Here is a 27,118-nt window from a genome sequence, read left to right as displayed (position 1 = left end):
CTGAATTAATTTTATGATAAAATTAATAGAATAAAAAAAATTTCTTTATAACTAATGTTAAATTTTTTTATTTTAAAAAAATAAATATTTTAGTTTTTTATTTATTATGTTATAACAAATCGAGTTGAGCTAATTTTAAATTTTTCATGAACAAAGCTAAATTTAAACTTAAGCAAGTTATTTTAAGATTTTGTGAGTTTGAGTAGAATTTAAACGTTTATTAAGTTATATGAGCCAAGGCTAAAGAATGCTAATACTTGGCTCATTTATACCCCAACCAATATTGATTATCACCTTGTAGGATTGGGAAAAAGAAAATATTTGGCATATATATGCACATAAAGAGCGCTTGTGTTAATATAAAGTGGGCATGTGATTGCTGGTCAGCGCAGAGAATAATAAATTAATTAATAATTTAAATTTAAAAGTGTGAAGAATATTTCATCAATTAATAATTTAAATCTAACAATAAGTGGCAATTTTTAGTACATTTGATTTCCAACATAAAATGCAAACTAAATTTCATAGTAAATTACTATTCTATATATATATATAAATATTTTACTGAGCAATGTAGACCAGAAAAAAAGACTACATGTATGTGTATTTCAAGTAGAAACAGCATACTTTTTTTTTTTTTGGCTGAAAGTCACGGTTTTATAACCAAAAGGGTCCCAGTGGGAAGCAAACGTTACACGTAGCTTACACAAAAGAGGTGGCTTCACCGCCATGCTCCTGGGAAACAAAATAAGAAAACATCGAAGGAAAGAAACTAATAGAGAAAGTGCCAGAAATGGAATTCCTAATGCACCAATTACAAACAAAATGCGCCAGGAAATTCGACTGCCTAGGAGCCCAGTTAAAAACCACAGACTGGAATAAGCCTTGCATCAAGAGAATATCGTTCAATATCCCTTCTGCTGACCAGTGCGTGAGCTGCAAGTTTGAAATATTTAAGCCAGAGATGATGTTTTTTGCATCAGATTCACATACTAGATTGGTCCAACCTTCCTCTGAGGCTAAGATCAGACCTTGAAGAAGTCCATAAGCTTCGGCAAGTTCAGGAATATCAGATTGAAAAGAAACCGCCCTAATTTTCAAGACTTCACCAAGATGATCCCTTGCAACCACCCCAATCATACTTGTTCCATCTCTGATCGCTGCATCTGAGTTAATTTTAATAAAATGGGGGGGTGGTTTGTGCCACATTTGTCGTCTAAGGGGAGGCATGGGAGTTGTACCTTTGGAGGCTGCATATTTTGCTTCTTGGAACCTAATTTTAAGCAGGTCCATGGTGCTTACAAGAGAGAAGAGCTTATTCTCGAAGATGGTACTATTTCTGATCTTCCAGAGCTGGTCCAAAACGATGACTGCCAACAGAAAGAAATCTTCTTTGTCAGCAAAGTGAACTGGGAGAGCATTGGTAGGGTTGGCAATGAGGATCAGTTTCTCTGCAAGAGAGTTAGCCTCAAAAGTGTCCCATTTAATGTTCCAGGGGGTGGCGAACCAGACTGCTTTGGCTACTTGGCAGTGAAAAAATATGTGACAGTCAGTTTCTAAGCACCCACAGCCATGAATGCAATCCTTAGCAGCAGTTTGAATATTGCGATCTAGCAGATTCGAAGCGGTTGGCAAGCTCTTATTTGCTAGTCTCCACATAAAAAGTTTAAGTCGTTCATGAAGCTTGGAGGACCAAAGATGTTTCCACCAGGGAGACTCAGGGATGTTCTTCTCAAACTCTAGCTTATAGGCTGACTTAACAGAGAAACAACCATTGGAGTTTCCGATCCAGATGAGTCTATCCTCCAGATTTCTGTTGGTATATGGAATCTTGAAAATATTATCAACGGTGCTTCTATTGAAAAGACGAGAAAGTTTTCCGAAGTCCCAGTTTCCATCCGAGGATCTAAGGGAGCTCACCATGCCCCATTCATTGGTAGCGGAATCATGGGAGGGGATGGGTTTAAAAAGAGGATTCAAAGGAATCCAGGGGTCCTCCCAAATGTTTATTTGATTCCCTTTACCAGCTCTATAGCAAAGACCATTTGAAAGTAAGTTCCTTGCAGAGAGAATGCTGCACCAGGTCCAAGAGCTAGATTTCTTTCGTCTGCATCTCAAGAAGGAACTCCCTGCAAAATACTTGCCTTCTAAACATTGGACCCATAGTTTGGCTGAATCAGAAGCTAGACACCAGCCCACCTTGCTTAGCATGGCAAGATTCATATGCTTCAGCCGTCTAAGGCCAATCCCCCCAGCATATTTTGGTTTGCATAACTTTGACAAGCAATTGGGGTGTATCTTCTACCATCTTGCTTTCCATTCCAAATAAATCTACTAGCCAAACTTGCGATACCTTGGCACCATTTCTCAGGGAGTTTGTATGCAGTCATTGCATAGAGAGGAATGGCACTTATAACTGATTTGGTAAGAGTAAATTTGCCTGCTTGCGATAGAAGCTTGCCCTGCCAACCTTGAAGTCTTGCTTCCACCTTTTTCCTTAAGTCATCGTAAGCTTTAGAGTGATTTCTGCCAAGAAATAGCTGGGTACCAAGATATTTCGAATCTTTAGGAAGCTCATTCATCCTAAACAACTTCTTAATTCCAACTTTAATCCTGCTGTGAGTGTTTTTGGAGAAAAAACATCCCGATTTGGCCAAGTTCACCCGTTGGCCTGTCCAGCAGCAGTATTGATCTATGCACTTTTGGAGTTCGCGCACTTCTCTTAAATCGACTCTACAAAAAAGCAGAATATCGTCTGCAAAAAGCAGATGAGAAATCGCCGGACTGGTTCGACCTATTTTCACTCCATGGATCTTACCTTCCCTTTCCAATTTTTGAAGCATTCTTGACAAGAGTTCGGAATATATAATAAAGAGGAAAGGGGATAGTGGATCCCCTTGACGGATACCTCTCTCCATGTTCACTTTACCACACACACTGCCATTGAGAAGAAGCTCCACAGATTCAGTAGATATACACCGAAGAATGAGGCCATTGATTTTATGAGAGAAGCCCAGCTTGGATAGGATTCTGGTTAACACTCCCCAATCAACTCGGTCGTAAGCTTTTTGCATGTCTATTTTAAAAGCCACCAAACCTTGCCCTTTCTTTTTCTGCTTAAAAGTGTGAACAAGTTCATTGGCAATAATGGAGTTTTCGCCAATCCATCTCCTTGGAATAAACGCCGCTTGGAAGGGGGAGATGATCTTGTCTAGGAAAGGACGGATACGATCTGCCAGGAGCTTGGATAATGCCTTGTAGACTGAGTTGCACAGACTAATGGGTCGTAAATGGTTAAAAGAGGAAATCTGGTTGGTCTTTGGAATCAGCACCATGTAAGTGTTATTTATGGCAGGGGGAAAAATAATGGTTCTGAAGGCATTTTGAATCAGAGAGACAACATCTTCCCCTACCGTACTCCAGTATTTTTGAAAGAAAAGAGCAGGCATCCCATCGGGCCCAGGGGCTTTAATGGGATGCATGCTCTTGACTGTGTTGTGGATTTCTTCTGATGTAGGTATAACTTCCATACTCCAGTTATCAGTAGCAGTAATACCACCCTAAAAGAAATCGTCTAGGCAGTCACAAAAGGCTACAGGTTCAGCTTGAAATACCTCATTAAACTTGCGGATCAGAAAACTGCTGATTTCAGTTCTAGATTCCAGCCACGTGCCATTGTCATCTTTTAACGCTGAAATTAAGTTTCGTTTCCTATTGGAAATTGTAGATGCATGGAAAAACTTCGAATTTCTATCACCTGCTTGAAGCCAAACCTCCCGAGATTTTTGTCTCCAAACCAACTCAAGTCTAAGCCTCCATTCATCGATCTCAGATTGAATTGATTGCAGTAACCGTAAGTTCTCCTCAGACGGGGTTCGATTGTACACCTAGGAAAGAAAGGCTTCTAGGTCGTTGATCTTTGTGTGACAGAAACCAAAGTTGTCTTTGTTCCACCTCTTTAAGGCTCTAGCAGTGTTTGAGAGTTTAAACCTGAGAGATGTTCTGGACCGGTTATGAGAGCTACTACTCCAAGCTTCTTTGATGATTGATTCGCAAGAGGGGTCTCGGGTCCATACTTCCAGGAAGCGAAAGGGCCTGGGTGTGGTTGGGTGATCTTGTGTCATAGTAAGCTTGAGAGGGAGATGATCTGAGCCTGCTGGGGGTAGGTGTATGACCCCTGCTTGAGGGAAGAGGATTCTCCAATCTGGGCTTGCTAAGACTCGGTCAAGGAGTTCTCTGATATTTGCAGTGCCCCCCCGTCGATTACACCATGTATACATTGTGCCACAAAAACCGAGGTCTAAGGCTCCCATGTTAGCGATAAAGTTCCTCAAAAAATAGTTTGATTTGCTTGTGACTTTTCTACCTCCAATCTTCTCTTCTTGATCAATAATATCGTTGAAATCCCCCATACACATCCACACTTCACTCCCTGAAGATATGGCCTTCGATAATTCAGTCCAGAAGGAATGTCTGAGAGCCTTCTCCGCCGGGCAATAACAAAACCAGCTGCTGCATTCAGTTCCATTAGGAAGGTAGGTGCGAACTCCTATAATCCATTTGGATTTATACATGACCGTCCAACCTAGAGCAGAATTCCAAAAAAGAGCCATGCCACCTGCTCTGTTAGCTGCTTCAACGACAATGTGATTATCGAAAGGTAAACCTTTTGCTAATTTCACCATTTTTCCAATACTCGACTTTGTTTCAATAAGAAAAAGGCCTAGAGGTGAAGATTTTTTAACGAGGTGTTTCAGACCTCGCACTGTTGAGGCTCTTCCAAGGCCTCGACAGTTCCATGACAGTAGACTCATGGCGAAGGGGGGGGCTTGATTAGGCCCGCCTCCTCGGCCATTTTCTTATCTGCCTTTGCTTCTCCAGCTACTTCAGCTTCTATGGTGTCTTTCTCTTTCGAACGAGTGCTATGCTTAAGCTTCCTTGCCAGATCTTTGAGTCTAACTTTCGAAGGTGAAACATTACTGTCGTTCATACAAAAAGATGACGGAATGACTTCCTGTGAGAAAGGACGAGTACCTGTGAGGGATGAAACAAGCTCTGAGCCGGTTGAGTGATCTGTGTCTTTACAGCATTCATCAACAATTAGTTTGGACTTTAGAGCTTTTGGTTGGGCTTTGTGGGCTTTGTGGGCTCCCCTCTTCCTTTTGCCTGGTTTCCTGTCACTTTTACCAGCTTCATTGATGGGCTCCAACAAAGAAATGGGCCGGTGGATAGTGCTCGGGCTCTGGGAGTTGGTTGAGCCCTGTTGTAAAAAAGGTTCAGGACTGAGCGGGCTGGGTTCCCCCCTTTTTTCAAATTCAAACCTTGTGACAACTTTTCTAGCATGTGTAGGTTGTGCTTTTGCATCAGAATAGTCTGAACCCTGCTTCCTCGAAACCGATGAGGAGCCGACATGTTCAAAAGCTATTGGATGTTGATGATTATCTTGTTGTTGACCCTGTAGCATGACATGATCCTCCTTTGAGCTCGTCCAAATCCGAGTTGACTCGTCCGCCTCTCGCATGTCCGATTCCTGTTCAACCGAGTTGATTGCCCTGGTTGGTTGATGCACCTCTTCGTCTTGTTCAGCCTGATGCACATCATGCAAAAGCGAATCGTAGGTGTCTTTGCTGGGGAGGTCAACCTGTCGAAGACCATATGCTTCTTGAACCACTCTATTATCGTCCGCTTCGGCCCGGATCCATGGACCATATCGATCACCATCCTGGATGCTGGCTGTGTTTGGGACTATAGTACAAACCTGTTTGCAGTGCCCTATTTTCCCACAAGAGTAACAAAACTCCGCCAATCTTTCATAGGAGAAATGCACCCAAGACCCACGGTTGCCCAACTTATGAAAAAAACTTGTTAATAACGGCTTGGATATATCCACATCAACCTGTATTCTCAATATATAAATTGAATGCAAAAGCATTTTTCAACATACAAATCAAACTAATCTAACCATATAGAAAAATATTTTATTGGACGATGAAGTCAATATTATGTGCTGGATGATACAGCATTCCGCAACATATTTATCTTGGAATGTGTTGAATGATGTGACCACCCAGCATATCCTAAGCTCTGTGCACAGGAGATTGGGACTATAATTATACATATGATACATTAGATACATGCACATGGCTAGGTCTGATTATAGGCATTAAATAAAATTAAAGTTGATGTGGATTACGTATAAACACTTAATTATTATGAGTTATAAGAATCTACCATCAGATCACATATGGTATCCTAGGCATAGTTATGAGGATCTCTGGTGGTCATTAAGAAGCAATATGTTTTTCAACCTTAATTTTATTATTATTTTAAGCTGAGTTTTGCTTTGCTTTGCTTAATTGCCATTTCCACCAAATAATTTAAATTGTGGCACCGCCTCAACTCCTTTCTGACTCACCCTACAAGCCACAGTAGGCACTTGCATGTTCTCTCTCTGCTTTTATTTTCATTGCTCTCTTTCTCTCTCTCAATTTATACTAGCTTTACTTTTTCTCTTTTTGGAGGCTGAAAATCCATATATATATATATATATATGCCTAGTTAGATGGTAAAGAGTAAATAAAAATTTGGTCGCTTTCTATGGAGCGTGTGTATAGACAAAATGCTAAATTAAAAACAGTTTACGTGCTATGAATTGATAGTAACTTTGGTGAATTGGTAGACTACCGTGATGTCCAATTTTTTTTTTTAAAAATGGAGGGAAAAAAAAAGAAGAAGAAGAAGAAGCTTAAAAGCAGTATATGTAGGAGATATGTAAATAAAGATACTCCTTGTGCGTATGCCGCCATGCATGCCATGCCGTGCCGTGCATGGTGGTAGCATGCGAAATCTGAGCTTAGAATATCTGGCATTGCTTGCCGGAAGGCAGGAACTTTTAGCAGTGTCATCTTTCTGTACGTAAAAAGAGAGCTGGAAAAAGGTGATCAAGTGGTTGGGATAGTTATACTTTCTTTAATGCATTTAAAGTCAACGCTATTATATATACGGGCTGATCAATGTATCAATGACATTACTCCAGAATTAAGTTCAATTATATATACATACATATATATATATATATATTATGTGGATGGACCACCGTGGCCTAGGGAAAAACCAAAATAATATTTGCTTGGGCATGAGTCACGAGAACATATATGTTACTCATTAATCAAGCTAGTTTTTGTAAATATGTGGGGGTTAATTAGAGTAAATGAGATTGGTCAAAGATGCATTCTTTTGGCTTAGCATCCTCAAAACTTGGAACATTGATGTCAATTGAATCATATGTGAATTTGGTTAACACACCTGCTTCTAAAACATGTTTATCCTAATTAAGTAGATTGTTCTGCCAAACTTATGGGACCAATCGATCAAGCACAATTAATCATGTCCATTGCTAAATTGACGTTGATGAGAAGGAAGTGACAGAATGAATGGAAATTAATTAAGCTTTTTAGATAGAAAGGAGTAGGAGGTGGTCATGACTTATGGGCAATTCATTAGCGATTTCAACTTATTAAATGCTCACTCAACTGCCAATTCACTACTTTATGTGTAGTTATTACTTATCGGTTAAAAACAGCCAGAAATGTGTTATTATTGCATTGCCAGAAATAATTGTGAGGGGGAAAGGGAAAGGTTGCACTGGCAGGTATAAAAAAAAGACACCCTGCAGTCTTTAAATTTTATAATTATGTAAATCGACTTTTGTTATATCAAGAAAAAGTTATTCCCCAGTGGTGATAATGGTACTTGCTCTGAAGTTCAGAAATACTGTTTTGTTGCTTTTAACTGGATTATTTGAAACATTTGATATATTAGGATGGCAATGGGGCAGGCCGTTTCTATTAGTGATTCTAGTTAGGAACAACACCACATTCAGTGTTAAAACGTACACACACACACACAAATATATATTCTACAATGCTACTCGTTAGCAGTTACTGAATTGATTTTAATTTCTGGATGGCATGTAAGTAGGATTCTGTTATTGACTTAGAAAGGTCTGGAGGAGGGCTTTAGTGTTTGATTTGGTGTGGAGACTTTGTGGTGATGGGGTCATTTTCTGATGTCATGTGCGTAGCATTTTAAGTTCCACATGGAGGGCTCTGACAAATGATTGAATTCCACTTGTTTGTTTGGTAGGAAAGAGATTGAAAATCTAGTGGGTATATGATGGGGCTGAAAATTATGTATTTAATGAGACATGTATCCTAGATATGTTTTCTTCGTTTTTTGGGTCTCTGTGGTGGTACATTGTGTGGGTCTCTTCTATACCATTGCTTTGGTATACAAGTTCCAATCTGCCCTTTCTAAGAGAGCACCTGGTAAATTTGCCACCTGCCTTACATGTGGATGCTCGATCATGTACAAGGGCTTAGAGAGAAGTTCCAATTCCAAATTTTGAGTTTGAAGGTAACCTGTTTTAAACTTAGCAGGATCGAGCATGAGACTGATTGTTTCTTAGTTGCTCTGAAATTCTTTCTCACAGTTATATATCTTTCATCTGTTCATCTTGAATGATTGATTGATAGTGTAAATTGCTTTTGCACTTAATTTATTTGGTGTCATAAATGCACAAAGCTTGCTCAAGGGGATGCAATTTTCTTTAAGCGAAGTGCACTGATCCAGCACGTCAAGGATTGGTGTTTAACCGAGATGACTACATATATATATATATATAAATATATATATATATATATATGTTATATATATATATATATATTTATATATATATATGTTGTGTGTGTGTGTGTGTGTGTGTGTGTGTGTGCACATAATTATCATATAGAAAAGACAGAAGTTGGACTTCTTATATGCCATTAATCCGTTTCTAGCTATGACAAAATGGAACTCGATAAGTGCCTTGGAATGGGAACGGGAATGGGAGAAACTTGCAGGTTTCAGTCCCAAGGCAATTGATATTCTCAAACAGGGGCAACCATCAAATTCTGATATTGAAGGAGTTGGAGGAATTGATAATGGATCAGTATATTCTTGTGGAGGAGATGGTGGTTTCTCAAGTTGTGAATTGGGGCATGCATCTTCTTCAAAGAGCTCTTTCTGGGCTTCAGCTTTTGGTGAATTTCGAAACGGATTTATTGTGAAAAAAGATGTGACCTGCGGAGTGGACATTTCTGGGAATGTTGCTTGCTTGGGGGCTTCTCAGAGCTATGGTGAGCCAAAACCAACAATTGGATTGAAACTCGGTAAACGAACTTATTATGAACGATTCTGTGCAGCCAGTTCTGCGAACGCACCATCCATATCTGTGGCCCCTAAAAGGAGATCGTCTAGAGCATCATATCAAACTGCACACACCCCTCATTGCCAAGTTCAAGGTTGCAACCTTGACCTCAAGTTGGCCAAAGATTATCATCGAAGGCATAGAATCTGCGAAATACATTCCAAAAGCCCAAAGGTCATTGTTGCTGGTATGGAACGCCGGTTTTGCCAACAGTGCAGCAGGCAAGTGTTTTGGGGATTTAGAATTTACTCGATTATATATGAGCATGTCTTGTAGAGTTGTTTGGCCTAGGTAATAAATTTGTCATGTCTTTTTTTTTTTATATATATCTACCGTATTTCTTGACACTTGGCTTGATGGTGTTGATTTTTTAAACGTAAGATAATTTGTTGTTAATTACTTGCATTTCAATGGAATGAATGAATATTGCATTCATCTACATTTGACAATTAATTAATTGATCAACATTAATGTTAAAAGGTTCCATGAGTTATCAGAGTTTGATGGCAAGAAGAGAAGCTGTCGCCGGCGTCTCTCTGATCACAACGCACGGCGGCGGCGAAGGCCACAGCCAGAGACTATCCAGATCGATTGTTCTTCAAGGCTGTATTCATCATTACTATATGGTAAGTAATATATCTTTTTTGGAACTTGGAAGATTTTTTGATTGATATACTTACCTATTTCTTTACCCATATTTTACTTGATAAATAAGTTATATTTCATGCTGTTGTTTGAACTGAAAAGATAGGAGACAGCAGAGGAATCTTGTAGCGAACTGGGTGCCATCCTCAACTGCAAATCCAACATGGCAAAGTTCATGCAGCTTCAAGGCCAAACAAGGTGGAAAGGACGGCTCTGATAGGCTGCATGATTTTCCTACCAGTACCGGAGAGATGGTAAATGCCCCTTCTTCTATTGTAGTAACAGACCCTCGTACTATTGAAGGTAAAATTAAAATTGCGTTTTGACATTCTTAGATAATTAGCTTAGATCTCTCAGAGAAGTGAAAAGAGTTGCGTATATATATAATCTTTCAGGCTTGGGGACATCTGCATTTTATCCTGGCTTGGATGGGGCACCAGATTTTGGGTGTGCTCTCTCTCTTCTGTCGACCGATAATGATAATACTTTGGGTTTGAACTACTCTGAAACAAATAGCAGTGTGGAGATGCAGCTGATGCAAGTTAACCAATCAAGTAGTGGTAGTAGCAGTAGTGGTGGTGGTGCAGTGCAGGCAGAGGCATCAATGGTGCACTACTCTTTGAAAAATTTCCTGAATGATATGATCAATAATTTTAGTATTATTCCACTCCAGGAGTTTCAGTTGCTTAGTGAGCCTAGCTGCCTGCAGCTTTTATTCCAATCGGATCACTAGTACTACTGCTGAGGCAGCTGCAAGTTGGAAGTCAACGTCAGTGGCTCCACATCCCTTTCTTTTACTAATACGCAATTAAATTATATTAATTAATTGTTTTTGCTCGTCATAAACTGATCAGCATATATTAATAATATATAATAATAAGAAGCTTTTTGTATACACAGTTTTTCTTCATTTACTCTGTATGCCAATTGCCAAGTAGGTAGGCATGGACTGTCTACATACATGGATGTGGATGTGTGTGTATATGCATGCATGCATGTATGTATTCAATATCAATGTCTACATCTAAATATATATATGTATATATATAATGTTTTTACTGTTGAGGATGTGTTTTTTTGCATGCAGTTTTGGCTGAGGTTGATCACTAGCAGCTGCTGGTCCTCCAACCAATTAAAAGATGGAGGTGTGAGTGATTAGCGATCAAATTTGGTCTGCTAGCTAGCTATTGTATTTGCTCCTTGCTCGAACTGACTAGAAATGTTTCAAACTTTAATTTGTTATAATAATTTGTAATCCCATGGAAATATCTTGATTTTTAATTAAAATCTGAATATCAGGATGAGAAGACGATTATTTATCTATAAATATAGATACGTATAAAATATGCTGTTGAACTGGTATATGCACACAGTTTCTATCTGCTTGTATAATTAAAAGACATTCTACTTCTATCTGATGAAATTTTATCTAGTTAATTTTCATCAGCATTCAGTGGCAAAACCACTTGTCAAGGTAACCATACTGAATTCGAAATTCCCGATCGATTAAAAAAAGAATGTGTCAAGGTAACCATGCATGTGGTTGCATACAGATAGCATTTCTTTTGTTTTTTGTTTTTGGTAATACAGGTTGTGGGAAGCCAGTTTGTGGTAATTAGTTATATATACGCGTGCGTGTGTGTGTGTGTGTACGTCTTCACGCAAACAATGATTGATGAGTAAAATAACATGGTATCATTGGCAACAACATCCACCTTTATCCATTACCATTTTGGTGGGTGGATGTATATATAAGAATAAGATGCTTACTGTACTGATCTTAATAATTATTATTATTTACTACTATATATCAACCACTTTTTTGTTTTTTGCAAGATAGATTATTAACCAAGTTATCAATGCTAATTAAAGGATCACTGCATGTGACAAAGTTTAATTCGATGTTGTTTTGTAAGAATCTTCTTAATTTACACCATTCGATTAATCCTTATCACACACCAGCATGGAAAATTTTCAAATGGGTTTCGTATTTAATATAATTTTACTTTTTTATTTTGCAAGTATTATTATTATATATAACAGTTTAGCGACAAAATTATGATTATCGTTTTAACATGCATAGGAGTGGTGTAACCAATTAAAATAACAGCCACATCAAACAAATATTAGTACGGTTAGTATGAATTAACTAATTTTCTTTACTATAAATTCCTATTGGTATGTATTGTAATTAATTAATGATTATAATCACTAGCATATAGGGTGTTAAATCAAAATCATGAATTTATTTATTAGTTATTGAGTAATGATTAGGCAGGTAATAGTTAATTATAATGATAATTTCTTCGCATATTATATATAAGGAAAAAAAGACGTGTGAGTTTCCATTTTAAGGCCGTGGCTGACGCGTGCACATTTACCGTTTTTACTTTCATAAGGAAACCGCCTTTAATTGGAAATTCATAATTTTTAGGAAAAAATAAAAAAATAAAAACTACACGAAGACGAAGACAAAGACCGAGAAGAAGACAAAGAAATAAACAAAAAGTTATTATTTTTACGGTCTGTAAACGTATAAATTCAATCCAATACAGTACAACTTACTGCTTAGGAATTACTTATAATATATTAAAAATAAATAAATTTGTATATAAAGCCTAAAACCCTCTTTTTTTCCTCTCCTTTTCAAATCCCAAAACCCTCCATCTTAGATTTCTCTCTTTCGCTCTTAAATTCTTTTAATTTCTCGTTTATTTTTGGATTCAACTTCCGAGCTGGTGCTTTAAGATCTTTGGATTCATGGATACGGTTCAGGACGACCGAGATCCAATCGTCTGCACTGGTATTTTTCACATATAAAGTTATAAACTTGGGATATATATTCATTTATTTATTTATTTTATCAGCAATAATATTTTTTGCTATCAATCTTGGTTTTTGTTCTTCCATAACCTACGTAAAAAACCCACCTTTGGTTATTTGTTATGATGCAATTGACAATTTGTCGTTTTCTTTGTTTGCTCTTTCTTACTCTCTCGTGTAAAGAGTTCTATTTTTCTTCTTTCTGATTTGTTGAGAAATTCTGTAATGGGTCACTCCCTGAGGTTAAAAATTATGGGCTTCAGCATGTAATGTCGAATGCACTATGTTTCTTCTCACATAGAAAATCAAAAACAACAAATTACGGTTTCTAGGGTTTATGTTTTGTATTTGAGATCATCCTAATTTTTCTCCACTTTTGGGCAATGTTTGGAGGATGGATAACATAGAAATGACATGACAAGAAAATATATGTATCGAAAAAAATTTCTGCTTTTGATGAAAACATTTGAATATTTCGATTTCTTTATTTTCTACATGTTCCTTGGTGGATTCCAAAGTCTATTTGTTTTCTTGGCATTAATTTGCTGTAGAAAGAGAGGGAGCAAACCAAATAGAAAACATAGTAATTGAGTTCATTGTCGTATTTATAGAATCAATGACCTGCTGGTTACATGAATTTTTGAAATCATTGCTGGCATTTGTTGCTTCAGGTATAAGTAAAGTGTAATTTCTAATTCTATTTGACTGATAGCATTACTAGTGTATGAGATGTGATATGATGCAAGTAAATTGCATTGGTTGAAATAATAAGGCTGTTCACCAATTTGGACGGTGTGTACGTGCAAAAGTTGGTGACAGAGACTGGTATAAGCCAATGGCTTGCTAGATTTTATCAGGTTTAGTGTGTTGGGCCCTGGTGCTTGATATGTGTTCTGTAGTGCCAAATTTGGTTGTTCCTGTGCTTTGTTACTGAAATCTTTTGGCCTTCTGGTTATCTATCGTTTATGTATTTTTGTATCCCCATCTGTATGTTTCAGGAGGAAGCCTTGCTTTTGCTATGAATATACAGTAAATAAACTTCCACTCTCTTCCTCCTGGCGTTTGCTTGCTTCTAAAGAACTCTCTTTTTCATTCTCTGTGTTTCTGTATGTTGTGTGTTGGTTTTCTTGCGCCGTCTACTACTCAAGCACTGAATATTATCCATTCTTGATGCAGGGAAAAGGCCTGCTAAGCGAGATATCTCAACAGAGCAGGTACTTGGTCGTGAATCTGTTAAGAGTTTTTTTCCAGTTAAATTTGTTAATTTATTTTGGTAAGTTTAGATAACCATGTCCTATTAGCACTTTATTTTGTAATTTATTATCAGCCTCTTTCGCCCAAAGATGAAAGGATTGTTTCAGCAAATCCTTCTCCGGATGCAGTCGTCATTGGACCTTCAAGTGATGTCACAGAACGGCCTGAATCTTCTGATGCAGGTGGTGAACTTGGCACTATCCATCCACTCAATTCTTATGCTTCTCACGAACAGAATGTTTCATATGCTGGTTAGTTTTTCTATTCTTGGTCCCTATTGTTGTTTCATATGCAGTTGGTGTGAACATAGTATTAGTCACTATAAAATTTTCAATGCCTTGACATTTTCTCTGTATTATAAGACGTTTAAAAGTTGAATTTATCATATATGGAATTTCTTACTTTATTTTGTGAATTACATGTATATTTGAATTTGAAACAAAAAGCACTGATAATGTCCACACCCACAACCCCCCCCCCCCCCCCCCCCCCCCCCTTCTCCCCTCTTCTTCTCACAACATGTGTGTGTTTCTTCTTTCTTTTTCCTCTTCAATTACATTATTATATTAAAGACTTATACATTTTGTTATATGCCTTACTTTTGTTGCTACAGGTTACAACAGTAGCACTGCTACTTGGGGTGGATATTCTCAATATCTTAATGCTGATGGTTTGCATGTTGTATCACCGGTATGCAATATTGATAATTTATTCAATTTTTTACCATTTTTGTAATACATATATTATTTTTTTCTATTTCAACACTTGACAGGTCATCTACAATGATAATCCATCCCTTGTCTTTCATTCTGGTTATGGCTTCAATCCTGAAATTGCATATGGACAATATTCTCCAGTTGCTACACATTTGCCTTCTGTAATGGTTGATGGCCAACTATACTCTTCACAGCAAGTTCCATTTTCTCCATCTTATTTTCCACAATCAGCTCCTCCAAACCTGTCCCATATATCTTCAGCTGTTCCAGTTTCACCAACAGAGTTATTGACATCTGAAAGTAGTAGCATTGACAATATGCTTTTTGGGCCAGGTTCAGGTTACTTAGTAAATTTTGGATCATTAGGTGGAGCAAACCTTACAGGAAATATTGGTTCTAGTCCTCTAACATCTCCAGCAGTTTATCCCCAACCAATGGGAATTCTGGGATCATATGAGCATAATGTTGGACAGGTTTGTTTTCATGTATTTTTGAGTTTTCCCTCTGAAGTCTTCCTGGATGGAAAAAAGCAACCATTTTTCATAAGCATACTGCATTGTTTAAGATCAACGCAAGTACTTAGTTTTTGGTTTTGTTTATTTATTGAATATATTATTATTTTTTATAGTAATTTTTCTTTATTTGTTTTATAATTTATTATTGTTGTTGTTATTAATTATTATTATTAGTAGTATATTTATTTACTTATTTTTTGTGGAGTGGGGGTTGTAGGGTATGGTACATAGGACATTCTTCCATATCTGAGATCGTTCTCAGCGTGATCTGAGCTTTAGGCTCATCATCTCATCTGACACTTTATTCTTGATGTTAACTGCAATTTAGGGTCTCAAATATGCAATTTAGGGCTTGGTGGTCTTTCCCCTTTCATTACGTACATTGTTCATAGTGAGTGTAGTAAGTATACCATGGTTTTTCTGCTTTTCATATGGGTTTTAAACATTTTTTATGTTCTTTGTCCAACTAGTTGCTATTTTTTAATGTGGAGGAGATAAACACAAATTGTTTGTTTGTTAGATTTTTGTCTGTAGGCATTGATGTATTATTACGCATTTGCAGATTTCTCAACAACAGAGACCAACACATGGATTTGGATTGGTGTCAAGTTCTCGCCTTCCTCCTAGTTCTTACCAGAGCTCCAGTTTTGGAGGTGCTTCTCCTTACTTAGTTGCTAATGATCGGAATCGACTAACACTTGATAAAGGCAGACGAAGAGAGAGGGATAGAGACTCAATTAGCATATTTCATGATTCACATGATACCTCCAATGACCGTAATCGAGGACCAAGGGCTTTAAAACAGAAGGGAAAGAATACCACTGAACCGGGATCTACTTCTGCTGCTAGCAAAAACAATTCAAGTGTTTCTAGAATTATTGATTCATACAACCAGCTGGATTTTGTTACAGATTATGATAATGCAAAGTTCTTTATCATTAAGTCTTTTAGTGAAGACAATGTTCATAAAAGTATTAAATACAACGTGTGGGCCAGCACACCTCATGGAAACAAGAAACTTGATGCTGCTTATTATGAGGCAAAGGGTTTAAAAGAGAGCTGCCCAGTTTTCCTCTTTTTTTCGGTATGTTTTGTTGAATGTCTCAAAAAAAATTTTCCTTGTCCTTTAATTGACCAATTACCAACAGTTAATTTAGATGGATATGTTTGTAGTGAGCATATGACCACTTTGACTGAAGTGTTTTTGATGTGGAGAATGCATATTGCTCTATTCTCTGCCAGCCCTGGTGGTGTTTGAGCAAGCTTCTTTATGCCTTATACATTATTCCTAGGGACTCTTCCCAATTGCTTTTATACTTAGGAAATGCTTATTATTTACGTTCATCTAGTATACCATGTTTTGTTAAGGAAATAGAAGTGAATTGAAATGAGAGTCTATATATAAAATGTATGAATTATGGTAACCATGTTGGATTTCCTCATGTGTGCATCTTTTGTGCTTTGCCTTAATTTATTTATTTTTATGATTGCGTGTATTGCTGACAGAGCAAATGATTTGAAACTTGACTGAAATTTATGATGCTTTGGTGAAAAACATATGCAGTTTGTTGTCTTCTTAAATCTGTTGGTTGCTACAGGTTAATGCTAGCGGACAGTTCTGTGGGGTAGCTGAAATGATTGGACCTGTTGATTTTGAGAAGGATGCTGACCATTGGCAGCAAGATAGGTGGAGCGGGCAATTCCCAGTTCAATGGCATATTATCAAGGATGTTCCTAATATCCGGTTCCGTCACATTCTATTAGAAAATAATGACAATAAGCCTGTTACTCACAGCCGAGATTCTCAGGAGGTAGCAGTTCAGTCCCCTCTGTCTCTCTGTCTCTCTCTCTCTCTCTCTCTCTCTCACACACACACACACATGCACCAAAAAAAAAAAAAAAAAAAAAAAAAGGAAAAAAAAAAAAGAAAAAAAAGAGGTTTTGACCACAGCCATTATAAATGATGCATGGACAATAGAAAACATGACCCAAGCACATGAAAGAAAAATACCTGGAAGTGCAATTCCTTATTTGAATTTCACATTATCAATCAATGGGTCTTCTATCAGAAGATAAGAAACATTAGAAGAAATAAGAAATACACATGTAAGTTGAATGAAGTTTCATTTATCATTTCAGAATGTCTATAAAGTTTTAACAAAAACATTAAAATTCTTATCCAACCAGGAGAATTATTAAAATATTAGTTCTAGCGTTCTGACTTTTTTCTTATGCTGTAATGGCAATGTCCAACTGTATGTCTTCTTCCTTGATTTGTTTCATCCATCTTAGCTGTATGGTGCATCTTAGCAGATGTGGTAGGTCCCAAATGTGCAGTTTATTGTTTTGAAAAATCCCTGGGACATGCACAAAATTGTATTCTTGCAAATGCCAGATTCACAATACTTGAATTTCATTGTTCTCCTATGGATTCATGTGTTTAATTTTTGATACACCTTGTGCTTTGGCTCATTTGCTGATTTTGAAGGTTACATATCTCAATACATTTTCTTTCTTTGTTCTTGAAATGTAATCAGGTAAGGTTGAAACAGGGCATTGAGATGTTGAAAATTTTCAAGGATCATGATGCACGTACATCTATCCTTGATGATTTTGATTTTTATAATGACCGGGAAAAGCTCTTGAGGGAGAGGAAGGCCAGACAGCTAGCTTGCTCAACTGCAGATGCTGGTGATTCACTTGCTGATGAGTCCCTAGGAGAAGTATCCAACAGTTTTGCTCAAGCGCTTCAATTGAAAGAGAGTAGTGAAATAGTAGCATCGGAATTCGATGCTGGTTCAAGAATAGATGCTCAAATTTCTTTAGGTCATGATTCTCCTAATCAAATGTGTGACTGTTTATCTCAAGGTTTGGGCTTGGAATCGGGTGACAAAGAAGTACAAGCATCTAGCATAGGTGGTGGACGCCAGGATGATTCTGTTGACAATGCAATAATTGTGTCAGCTGCTGCTAGTTGTAGTTAGGCACCTTGAGCATCATTGCTGAGATTACTGTACTTATTGTTTCCTGAATTCTTTCACTTGCTGACAACATTCGAGGTGATATTTTGTGCATCTCGGGCAGTCAGGCTGCCATCTGACCCCCCTTTTTCCGCTGTCAATTTTTTGTTTGTTTGGTGGTTAACAATTTAAACTAGTTAGGTGGTATGCTCACAAGGGAGAAAGACACCTTTTTTTTGTTTTTTTGTTTTTTTTGTTTTTTTTGTTTTTGTGTTGTTTTTTGAGTTGTTTCGTCTTAAGTAGATGGTTTTAGGCTTTGTTTAAGTAGTTGAGCCGGTGGAAGTTGTGCAGGGATTCTGTATACTATGCCTGATACCTTAGTTGTCCAATTTCTTTACTGGTTTTCCATGGGATGGAAGGATTTGTAAAGTTACCCATTTCGGGAGGCAGATCAATAAAGGAATACAAAAAAGTGCAATGTTATAGAAATTTATGAACTAGTCTATTATTATTTGTGGATGTTCGCGTGTGCAAATACTGTTCATGTTGTGAAACAACAATTCCTTTGTTCAGGTTATGCTTGCACTTGTGCAATTCCTAGTAAATCTAAATCTATGGACCTTAATTTCAGTAATTATTGTTGAATAAATCGATTAGTTGATCTACTGCAATCTTAGGCATCACAGGTCATCCGTACGAGGGGTGGCAGAAACAGGGTTTTTGTCACTTAACATGTGTGGGATAATGAAACAAGGGGTCTTTGCCTGGTGCTGGAATGATTACACTTTTCTAGGTAGAGCTTCCAAGTAGATCTTATTGAAAGTAGATCCATTAAAGGAAGAGTTTTTATTCACAAGTTACAAAATAATTGGACGAAAATAAATATTTGACTTAGTGTTGTAAGTTTTTGAAGAGTATAAAAATATTCTTAGAAAGTAATATATTCATTTAAAGGTGATTTGAGCTTCTCTTATTAGCTCATTTTCGGCTTTTTAGGGATTCTCCATAAGGGGGAAAGCAGCTTTTTAAAACCCAAAAAAGCTGTAGTGTATTTGCAGCCAAACATCAACATTTTATTTGAGTACACTTTTTTAATTTTTTTTTGGGTTTTCTGGTGTCTCCACTGCAGCTTCTGGAGCAAAAATAAGCCTAACCAAATCGACACTAATGCTAGCTAGAGTCTGGGAAAGACTAGGCCAAAAAACAAATAAATGAATTAAGAACATTGTAAGATCACCCTTAGCACTTATTACAAGCAATAGGTTCTCAATGACTAAGCAAACTTGAATAAAGAATGTAAGATTAATGCTTACACATCTTATTTTCAGTTCAAGGAAAGGTGTACAGCAGAATCAAATAGCATACGTACTAGGTAGAGAGGCATCACGTAAAATTGGGCCATAATTGACTTTTCGCAGCTAAAATATGTATGCATGCATGTTAATGTAACCGATCTAATTTGCAATCATAAAACTGGTAAAAGAAATATACAGGAATATACACAGGGCATAGGCATAGGCCTAGCTGAAGTCCAATCGGTCGCTTAATTAAATGGCCTCCTCTTGATAGTCTACCATCACCATCTTGCTATGATCTGATTGCATTATAGACCTCGACATATTTCCCTGCTGTGTTGTTCCAGCTGTTGTCAAGTTCCATTACCTTCCTTACAATGCTTTTCCATTTATCTGGTTCTGAACCAAAAACACAAGTCAAGAACTAGCAAAATAGCTTATTGAATGCAAAATTGTATGTTTCCAAAACTACTAAACCTAAAATTGTATGTTTCCAAAATAGTCAAGTGTATCCTCTTCCTTCAAACTAGGCTTTTTAAGTTCTTTTGTAGGATTCTTTCCATTGTTTTTTCTTTGCTTGTAGGAGGGATGTCAATGTAAAAATTAAGAGACAACAATCAATCACGAGCCAGACAAAAGAAAAAGGTATAAATTTGAACTTACTGTCTACAAAATACAAAAAAGCACGATCCAGAGCCCAATTTAGGGATGCTTCATCTATTCCTTCAAAAACAAACCTAATAACAGAAATTGATGCACTGGTTATTTCAGAACCAATAACCAAGGCATGCAAATAAATTTGAAAAGCCTATACATCACATAACTAGTGTTAATGCAAACTGGCATTCCGAAACACTTATATTTGCGAATCATGCATAAAGAATAATCTGAATAGAAAACACTAAAGCCCTTCAGAACTACAAATCAGCTACCTGAATTTCTTTCATATGAATATCCTCATTAAGACATCAATGGAAACCCATACAGCTTAATAACTCACATGCTTAACTGCTAAACCTTATACTGCCACTCAAAAAGTATTTGAGTGGTTTTGATGTGAAGCTTGTTAAAAATGTTCTCTTTGTATTCACCACAACAAACACAAAGTGAGATCATATAATCATTATGGATCAGTAAAAAATTGAGCATATCAAACATATGTTGGCAATCATCATCATATTTATTGAAAAATGATGCATAGAAGCACCTTTAGCATCCAAACATAAACCCAAGGACTGTAGAGAAGCATCTACAAGCTTAGGTGAAAGAGCTTAAGTGAAAGAGTGTAAGCATTATTTTCCATTCTGTTTAATTTTTCTTCTAAAACAACTATCATCAGATCTTTCTGCAATATTATCCTTGTCAGGATCCACAAGGACTGTTCACATACTGGAATTTAAGAATAAAAGAATTCAAACACTAGAAAACAAATTACCCATTGCCCATTTCATGATTTGGCTGATCATCCATGTCAAAGACTGTGTCTGCAAGACCTCCTGTCTTTCTAACCACCGGAACCTGGATTAATTAATTAATCAACAAGAAGACAACCACACCATTTATGTTTTCCAACTAAGTTATGTTGTGATTCTACATAGAGTTTAAAACTATTAGGAAGTGTATACAATATCAAGCAAACATAGAAGGAAGTAAAAAGTTTCAAAGTAGGATGGTGATTGTTTTCATTAATGACTGTAGACTACCATAAATTAGAGAGTGGTATCTAATCATAAAAGAAAGGACATACTGCTCCATAGCGCATTCCAATCATTTGGGAAAGTCCACATGGCTCATACATGGAAGGAACTAACACCATGTCTGCTGCAGCATAAAGCATATGAGACAGCTCCTCACTACATAACAGTTTAATCAAAAACAAGAAAAACCTTAGCAAGCAGGGACACATTTTAACATATTTTAATTATGTAAAAAGAAGGTGCTTATAATGGTGAGGCAGGCAAGGAAGTCCAGCTACTTTAAGGAAGGAAGCTCTATCCTACCCAAGCTGAAAACAAGTAAAGGTTCGTCCTATTACTTAAACTGGATAGATGATGCATAACCCTACTGCTTAAATTGGATAGATGATGCATGTTATTCAAAGCCACATTATCACTACCTGTATATCAACAAGATTCGAATACTACAGCCTTGGTTATACTGCAAGAAAGGGAAAAACACAAATGTCTTTCAGATTACTTGGGAAGAACAAAGAGAATATTATCAAAGTTTGAAAATCTCTTAATACTCATCTGGTGCCTCATACAAACTTGAATACTCTAAATCTTTGTCAAGAAAGTATCTAATAATACCCTCTTAATCTCGAATCCGAGCAAAATGTGAAAGATATAAACCTCAAATACATTACCGAATTTGCAAGACCTTCAAATTCTCTTTCAACCTTAGCATCCGGAGCTTTCCCCAGTACAATCATCTGTCCCCCCTGGAAATGACTCCAACATTAAAGCAAAAGGCATTAAACCTTCATCTCAAAATATTGCTCAGAGGATATGTTGGTCAGGCATTCAAGTCTAAGATGTAGTGCATGACAGTACAGAAAACAATAGCAAATACTCACAAAAGAAAAAATCAAAATCAATACAAACACAAGGATCTGTGAGCAGAAGATACTTACAATGGAAAATATGTAATGCATTAACAAACTTACAAGTTCTTCAACACGCTTAATAGCGTGCACGATTAAATGAAGACCCTTTTGAGCAACTAGTCGAGTGATACAGACAACCAAGGGCACCTTGTGTGTCATATCTGTTACATGGGCACCGGTGGGCAAACCAAGCCCCTTTTGGACATAGTATTTGCATAACTTTTTGCCCTCAAAGTTTTGAGCTACAAGGAAAGCAATGAAAAGTGAAAAGAGAATACTAGTGATATTCAGTCCTCAATATTCATATTAAGATATTATTGAGAGTCTAAGGAAGAACAATGTGGACAAATATAGCAAAAAATTTAAATTTGGTAGCTTGATGAACTCTTTACAGTGAAATGTGCTTCTACTCCTGACTAGGTCAACAGCAAAGGCATGGGAGTTTGTTATTTAGTATATGCCTAAGATAAATATTATTTTAAAAAAAGTGATGCAGTTGGCATTCTGAAGGAAACCAACAACTCTCTGCTTTCCATGTTACAGTTTATTGAATGAAAGTAAAATAAACAATTAGGGATGAAGAAGTAAAAAGGAAATGTTAACACAGGCATAGCCGCATAAGTAACAAACTAAGACAAAATTGTCAAGAGAGAACTTTTCAGAACTTAATACTCATCGTAAGATATAATGTTCTTGCTGATATTTCCATAACTCCATGTAATGATATTATCAACCCTTCTAGGTCTGAGGGATAAAGAAATAAAAATTATAGAGTTTTTCAAAGATCAAATTGATTAATTTAAATATTAGACTCACAAAATATTACCATGGAACTTAGCAGGCAAGAAAACATCAGAAGCAGGGTTCCAGATTGTATTGTCTATCCCATTTAATATACCAATGTACCTATTAAGCCACATAAGACTAAAACATCAGTAAATCCAAAAAGGAGACAAGTCAGATAAATTCAATCACGAGTAATCCAAAATAAAAACCATGTCACCAAGATTCTGAAATACATTCCATCCTATTAAAAAAGCAAAATAAATCAACATGACACTAAGAAGACTACAACAGTATATTTACCATGTACGTAAACATCCTTTTAAGCTGCTTAAGCTTTTTAATTGGAATACACCTCTTTGTATTATTTATGTGTTCTCATGTCTTGACATTGGAAGTTTTACAACTATTTACTAGCAAGTTAAAAAATAATAATAATAATAATAATAATAAAAAAAAAATAAAAAACTGAAACATGGAGGAATAATGCCATAAAAATCAATAAAAAGACATAATGCAATTTCTGTTCATTACAGGCAAACAAATGTGAAGGAACATACTTATCTCGGTGTTTTATCAAAGCACTTGAAAGCCATCCAGAACATAGTGTCTCCTTAAGATAAGATGGGGAGACTGTGCTGAAAATAAAAAGAAGATCAACTTCACGATTAAATAAATAGAAGGTCTGTTTTGTATGTTCTGTGTAAATACATGTTAAGGCACTCCTAACAATGCATACTTACTACTAGATACAAATTTGGAAACTGGAAAATGTTCATGTCAAGCCAGCAGGACTTTTAACTACAAGCTTCAAGGGGTTTATTTTTAAGTATTCACAGAATTCACATATCGTGCCACTTCTCAACTACATTATAAATCATTAAATCTCATGATGCAACAACTCTAAGCTTCAGTGAAGATGTAAGCCCTTCTTTTTCCTTTTTTATTTATTTATTTATTTATTTTTCCTTGGTATTGTGTATAAATAGTACTTTCAAGGTTCATAAGTTATTTCATAGAGCTATAATTCATCCTTTCGCTATTGTAGACTTGTAATAAACTAGTAATCCTTCAAACATCAAATTCAGTCAACATTTGTAACTGCTTCCACAATGCAGATTCTGCTTTCAGTCAAATTCTTCTCATGTATTAATGTTGTGCAAACTTTTCGTTATCTAAATAGGCAAAATACAATTAAACAATTCAAGAGAGGGGGGGAAGGCAAAACTTGCAACACTTGTGATTGACTACAGAATACAGCATGCATGTGCAATATATAAACATGAAACAAATAGAGATAATTATTTGCAAACAAACAATGTAAGTGCGGGAACTTACACTACCGCATTACTATAGACAATTCCACCTTTCAGTAGGCTCAACCTCTCAGGATTATGGCCAAGGGTTCGATCATCAACTGCCTGCCATGATTGAGAAGTGTAAGAGGAACACCACGTTTTTCTGAATGATCAGTGGTAATAAACCAGAACAGAAAGTAAAATATGAAATTCTATTCAATAATTATGCAGCAGTTGCATCTGTTTTCCTCTGATTCTACCTTTAATACATGGTATTTAAAAGAACTGCTAGATATATTTGAATATGTAGCTACCCAAGAAAACATGCTTCATTTTTAGGAGTAAATAAAAAATAACCTCAAAGATGAAGTCTGGCTGGAATGGCTTTCCAAGACTTTAGCATCCAAAAGTAAACTTTAGCTACATTAGAACTATGAGTTACATTCTTTTCCAAAAAGTAAAAGTTATCGGACTTCAGATTTCTTATTACAGTAATGAGAACTCATCAAGGCATGAACACTATATGTCCAAATCCAGCCATGAAAATTCAACATTCATTCATCTTATGGAATTTCTTCCACTTGTCTACAACATTACCTATATATAAATACATGTCTTACCTTGTCAATAGATGCATATATAGATCCCTCAAGACCACACTTGTCGAGTTGCTCTTTGCTGAAAATATGAATGAAATGTAAATAAAAGGCTTTAAAAAGACTTTAAACTGGTAAAAGAACCAACAGTTTTATATCCTAAGTTTCCCCTCATCAAAGTCTGCTGAGGGGCATCAGCACAGAGAATCACTTCAAGCCATTGCTTTCAGTCGGCTAAAGTTGAGAATAAACTATTACAGGAAAAGATAAGAAATTAAGAGACAGCCATGTAGGCTGGTTAACCAAGCAGATGCTATGGGGCACATAGAAGGAAAAATGAGAAAGAGTCAAAGATGGTGAATCAGAGAACACAAGGATAAAGAATTTACGTACCTACACTCACCAAAATGCTCCATGTTATGGATTGTCAATACTATTCTTGGTTTCTACAAAGTACACATTAAAACAAACATTGAAAGCCAAATAATGAATATTTAGAACGTGTAATCAGTCATACAATTTGAAGAAAGAAATGTAACAAAGTAACAAAAAAATAAAGTTGATACCTTGAGTGAGAGAGAATGGTACATGTCCCAATAAAGCAAGGGTAAAGCACCTGTCTGCCATTCATGAACATGAATGATGTCAGGTTGCGTACCAGTCACCTGCCATGATTTATTATCTTGTCAGAAATTGGAATAACAGGCCTTGGGAAGTCAAGATTTGAATATTTCAATAAGAAAAATGGAATTGTTGATTACTTTGTAGAGTTAGCCTGAATTTAGATAAATTTTTAGAATAGCAGGCTAGAAACCATTTGAGTTGAAATACAATAATTTGAAGATGTTTTTTATCGCATTTAACTGAAGCTGGAAAAGTAAATACATGAGAGAAAATTAAAGAGAAACTCCATGTGGGGTTCCATCATAGTTAGCACTTGTTAGCCTTTACACCTTTTTGTCAACCTACATAGAAAAACTCTAGTGCAAGATGCTGAAACCTCTATGTTTTAGGATCAGAAACACAAAGTGGAGCTTTTGAGACCTACGTTAATTGGGACAGTTAAGTCTAAATAGTGATTTGTGAAAACTAAATAAGCATCAGTTACCAATGACTAATAGCCAAACCTGCATCCATTCAAGGCAAGCCCTGCTGAAGAACAAATATGCCTCCAGCTCATTGTAGGAACCCCCATATACATTTCTCCCCTTAAAGAAGTGATTGGTTGGTTGAATAAGTATAATTGCAACTCCTGAAACTACTCCACGATATGCATTAGTTGGGATCCAACTTCCATCATGGTAAGAGTTATAGGATGTGATTAATGTCAAGTCACTGATCTGCTCCTTGATGATACATTCATAGAAAGGGAGCATCACGTCAACTGTATGACCACGCAACAAACATGCCCGCGCAAGTCCTGTTACAACATCACCAAGACCACCAACTTTCGCGATAGGTGCCATTTCAGCCGTGACATGAATTATGTGAAGGAGTTGAGCGTCCTTGTTTACTTCAACTGGAATATCTGAGCTCACATCCCAACAGGGGAACTCCTTGTTCCAGAATGGAATTTCATCGCTAGGAGAAGGCCAAACGAGGCTTTCACCATTAAAATTTCCCAAGTTTCCTCCTTTCTCAACCTCTACCTGCAAAGATGTTTGTTTTCATCATATTTGCTTAAAACTTCCAAGGGAAGGTTTCCATTTTAATTGAAAACTTGGATTATATTTCACTTTCAGCCAATGCGATTTACGAAATCCTTGTTCTGACTTCAATTAACAAACCTCCACCGCCTTACAAGTAATATACACATCCATCCCAAATTCAATTGGACCAAAAATCATAGAATATATATATATATATATATATATATATATAAATATAAAGAAGAATGAAGATGAAATTGAGAAATGACCTCCAATGAGAAACAGTTCTGAGCTTGAATCTGGAACTTGTAGGTAGTCAGTCGCTTATTTCGAAGTTGATCCCATGGGAGCCTCCTACTGTTCAGAAAGCTTGGAATTGAAGGAGAAAGAAGTTTAAGTTTGCCCCCAATTGCACACTCCATTGTTAAATTATTGGCAAACAATGTTGTTCGGCAATGTCTCAAGTCTCAGATTTTCGTTTTATTTTTGAGGAAGCTAGTTTCTGTACATCAGACTCTAACGCTCCCAAGTATCACTAAAAGACGAAGCCTATCTTTGTTTGTTTGCCTTCTTATCTTTTATGCCAATTTATATGGATTTTCTCTGTTCTGTTATAACCTCGTATATTCTACTTGGTATTCTATTCAGCGAAAAAATATTCTGCTTAGTATTCACATTATATAGATGGACCAAAACGACAACAATTTCTACATATTAATTTCTAATATTCAT

The 27,118-nt window shown here is 36.5% G+C and overlaps 4 protein-coding genes across 5 annotated transcripts; 2 read left to right on the top strand and 2 right to left on the bottom strand.

Annotated features, from left to right (window-relative positions):
• Positions 1 to 3,887: 3,887 nt before the first annotated feature.
• On the bottom strand, positions 3,888 to 4,814 carry LOC107411957 (uncharacterized). The gene has a single exon (XM_060814448.1). It carries the CDS (start codon positions 4,812 to 4,814, stop codon positions 3,888 to 3,890), a length of 927 nt encoding a protein of 308 aa, XP_060670431.1.
• Positions 4,815 to 8,770: 3,956 nt separating this feature from the next.
• Positions 8,771 to 10,775, top strand: LOC107417566 (squamosa promoter-binding-like protein 3). The gene is made up of 4 exons (XM_048474410.2): positions 8,771 to 9,468; positions 9,728 to 9,873; positions 9,995 to 10,195; positions 10,288 to 10,775. Exons 1-4 carry the CDS (start codon positions 8,840 to 8,842, stop codon positions 10,623 to 10,625), a joined length of 1,314 nt encoding a protein of 437 aa, XP_048330367.2. The 5' UTR covers positions 8,771 to 8,839; the 3' UTR covers positions 10,626 to 10,775.
• A 1,734-nt stretch (positions 10,776 to 12,509) lies between these two features.
• LOC107417659 (YTH domain-containing protein ECT4) lies at positions 12,510 to 18,671 on the top strand. Its single transcript, XM_016026276.4, has 8 exons — positions 12,510 to 12,695; positions 13,892 to 13,929; positions 14,043 to 14,220; positions 14,583 to 14,659; positions 14,742 to 15,158; positions 15,763 to 16,284; positions 16,799 to 17,011; positions 17,738 to 18,671. Exons 1-8 carry the CDS (start codon positions 12,653 to 12,655, stop codon positions 18,182 to 18,184), a joined length of 1,935 nt encoding a protein of 644 aa, XP_015881762.3. The 5' UTR covers positions 12,510 to 12,652; the 3' UTR covers positions 18,185 to 18,671.
• A 681-nt stretch (positions 18,672 to 19,352) lies between these two features.
• LOC107417660 (uncharacterized) lies at positions 19,353 to 27,010 on the bottom strand. Of its 2 annotated transcripts, XM_016026277.4 has the most exons (15): positions 26,656 to 27,007; positions 25,865 to 26,386; positions 25,304 to 25,402; positions 25,131 to 25,183; positions 24,762 to 24,819; positions 24,182 to 24,264; positions 23,404 to 23,481; positions 22,887 to 22,966; positions 22,121 to 22,302; positions 21,821 to 21,895; positions 21,572 to 21,612; positions 21,203 to 21,308; positions 20,891 to 20,973; positions 20,119 to 20,192; positions 19,353 to 19,854 (listed from the first exon to the last, which is right to left on the bottom strand). In XM_016026277.4, exons 1-15 carry the CDS (start codon positions 26,806 to 26,808, stop codon positions 19,748 to 19,750), a joined length of 1,794 nt encoding a protein of 597 aa, XP_015881763.3. In that variant the 5' UTR covers positions 26,809 to 27,007; the 3' UTR covers positions 19,353 to 19,747. The 2 variants fall into 2 exon arrangements, with proteins under 2 accessions (XP_015881763.3, XP_015881764.3); XM_016026278.4 differs by lacking the exon at positions 20,119 to 20,192 and having other exon boundaries at positions 26,656 to 27,010.
• Between the last annotated feature and the right edge of the window lie 108 nt (positions 27,011 to 27,118).

The sequence above is a fragment of the Ziziphus jujuba genome, chromosome 2 (genome assembly GCF_031755915.1).
Source record: "Ziziphus jujuba cultivar Dongzao chromosome 2, ASM3175591v1".
Classification (NCBI taxonomy): domain Eukaryota; kingdom Viridiplantae; phylum Streptophyta; class Magnoliopsida; order Rosales; family Rhamnaceae; genus Ziziphus; species Ziziphus jujuba.
This window is presented reverse-complemented; position numbering and strand designations above follow the sequence as displayed.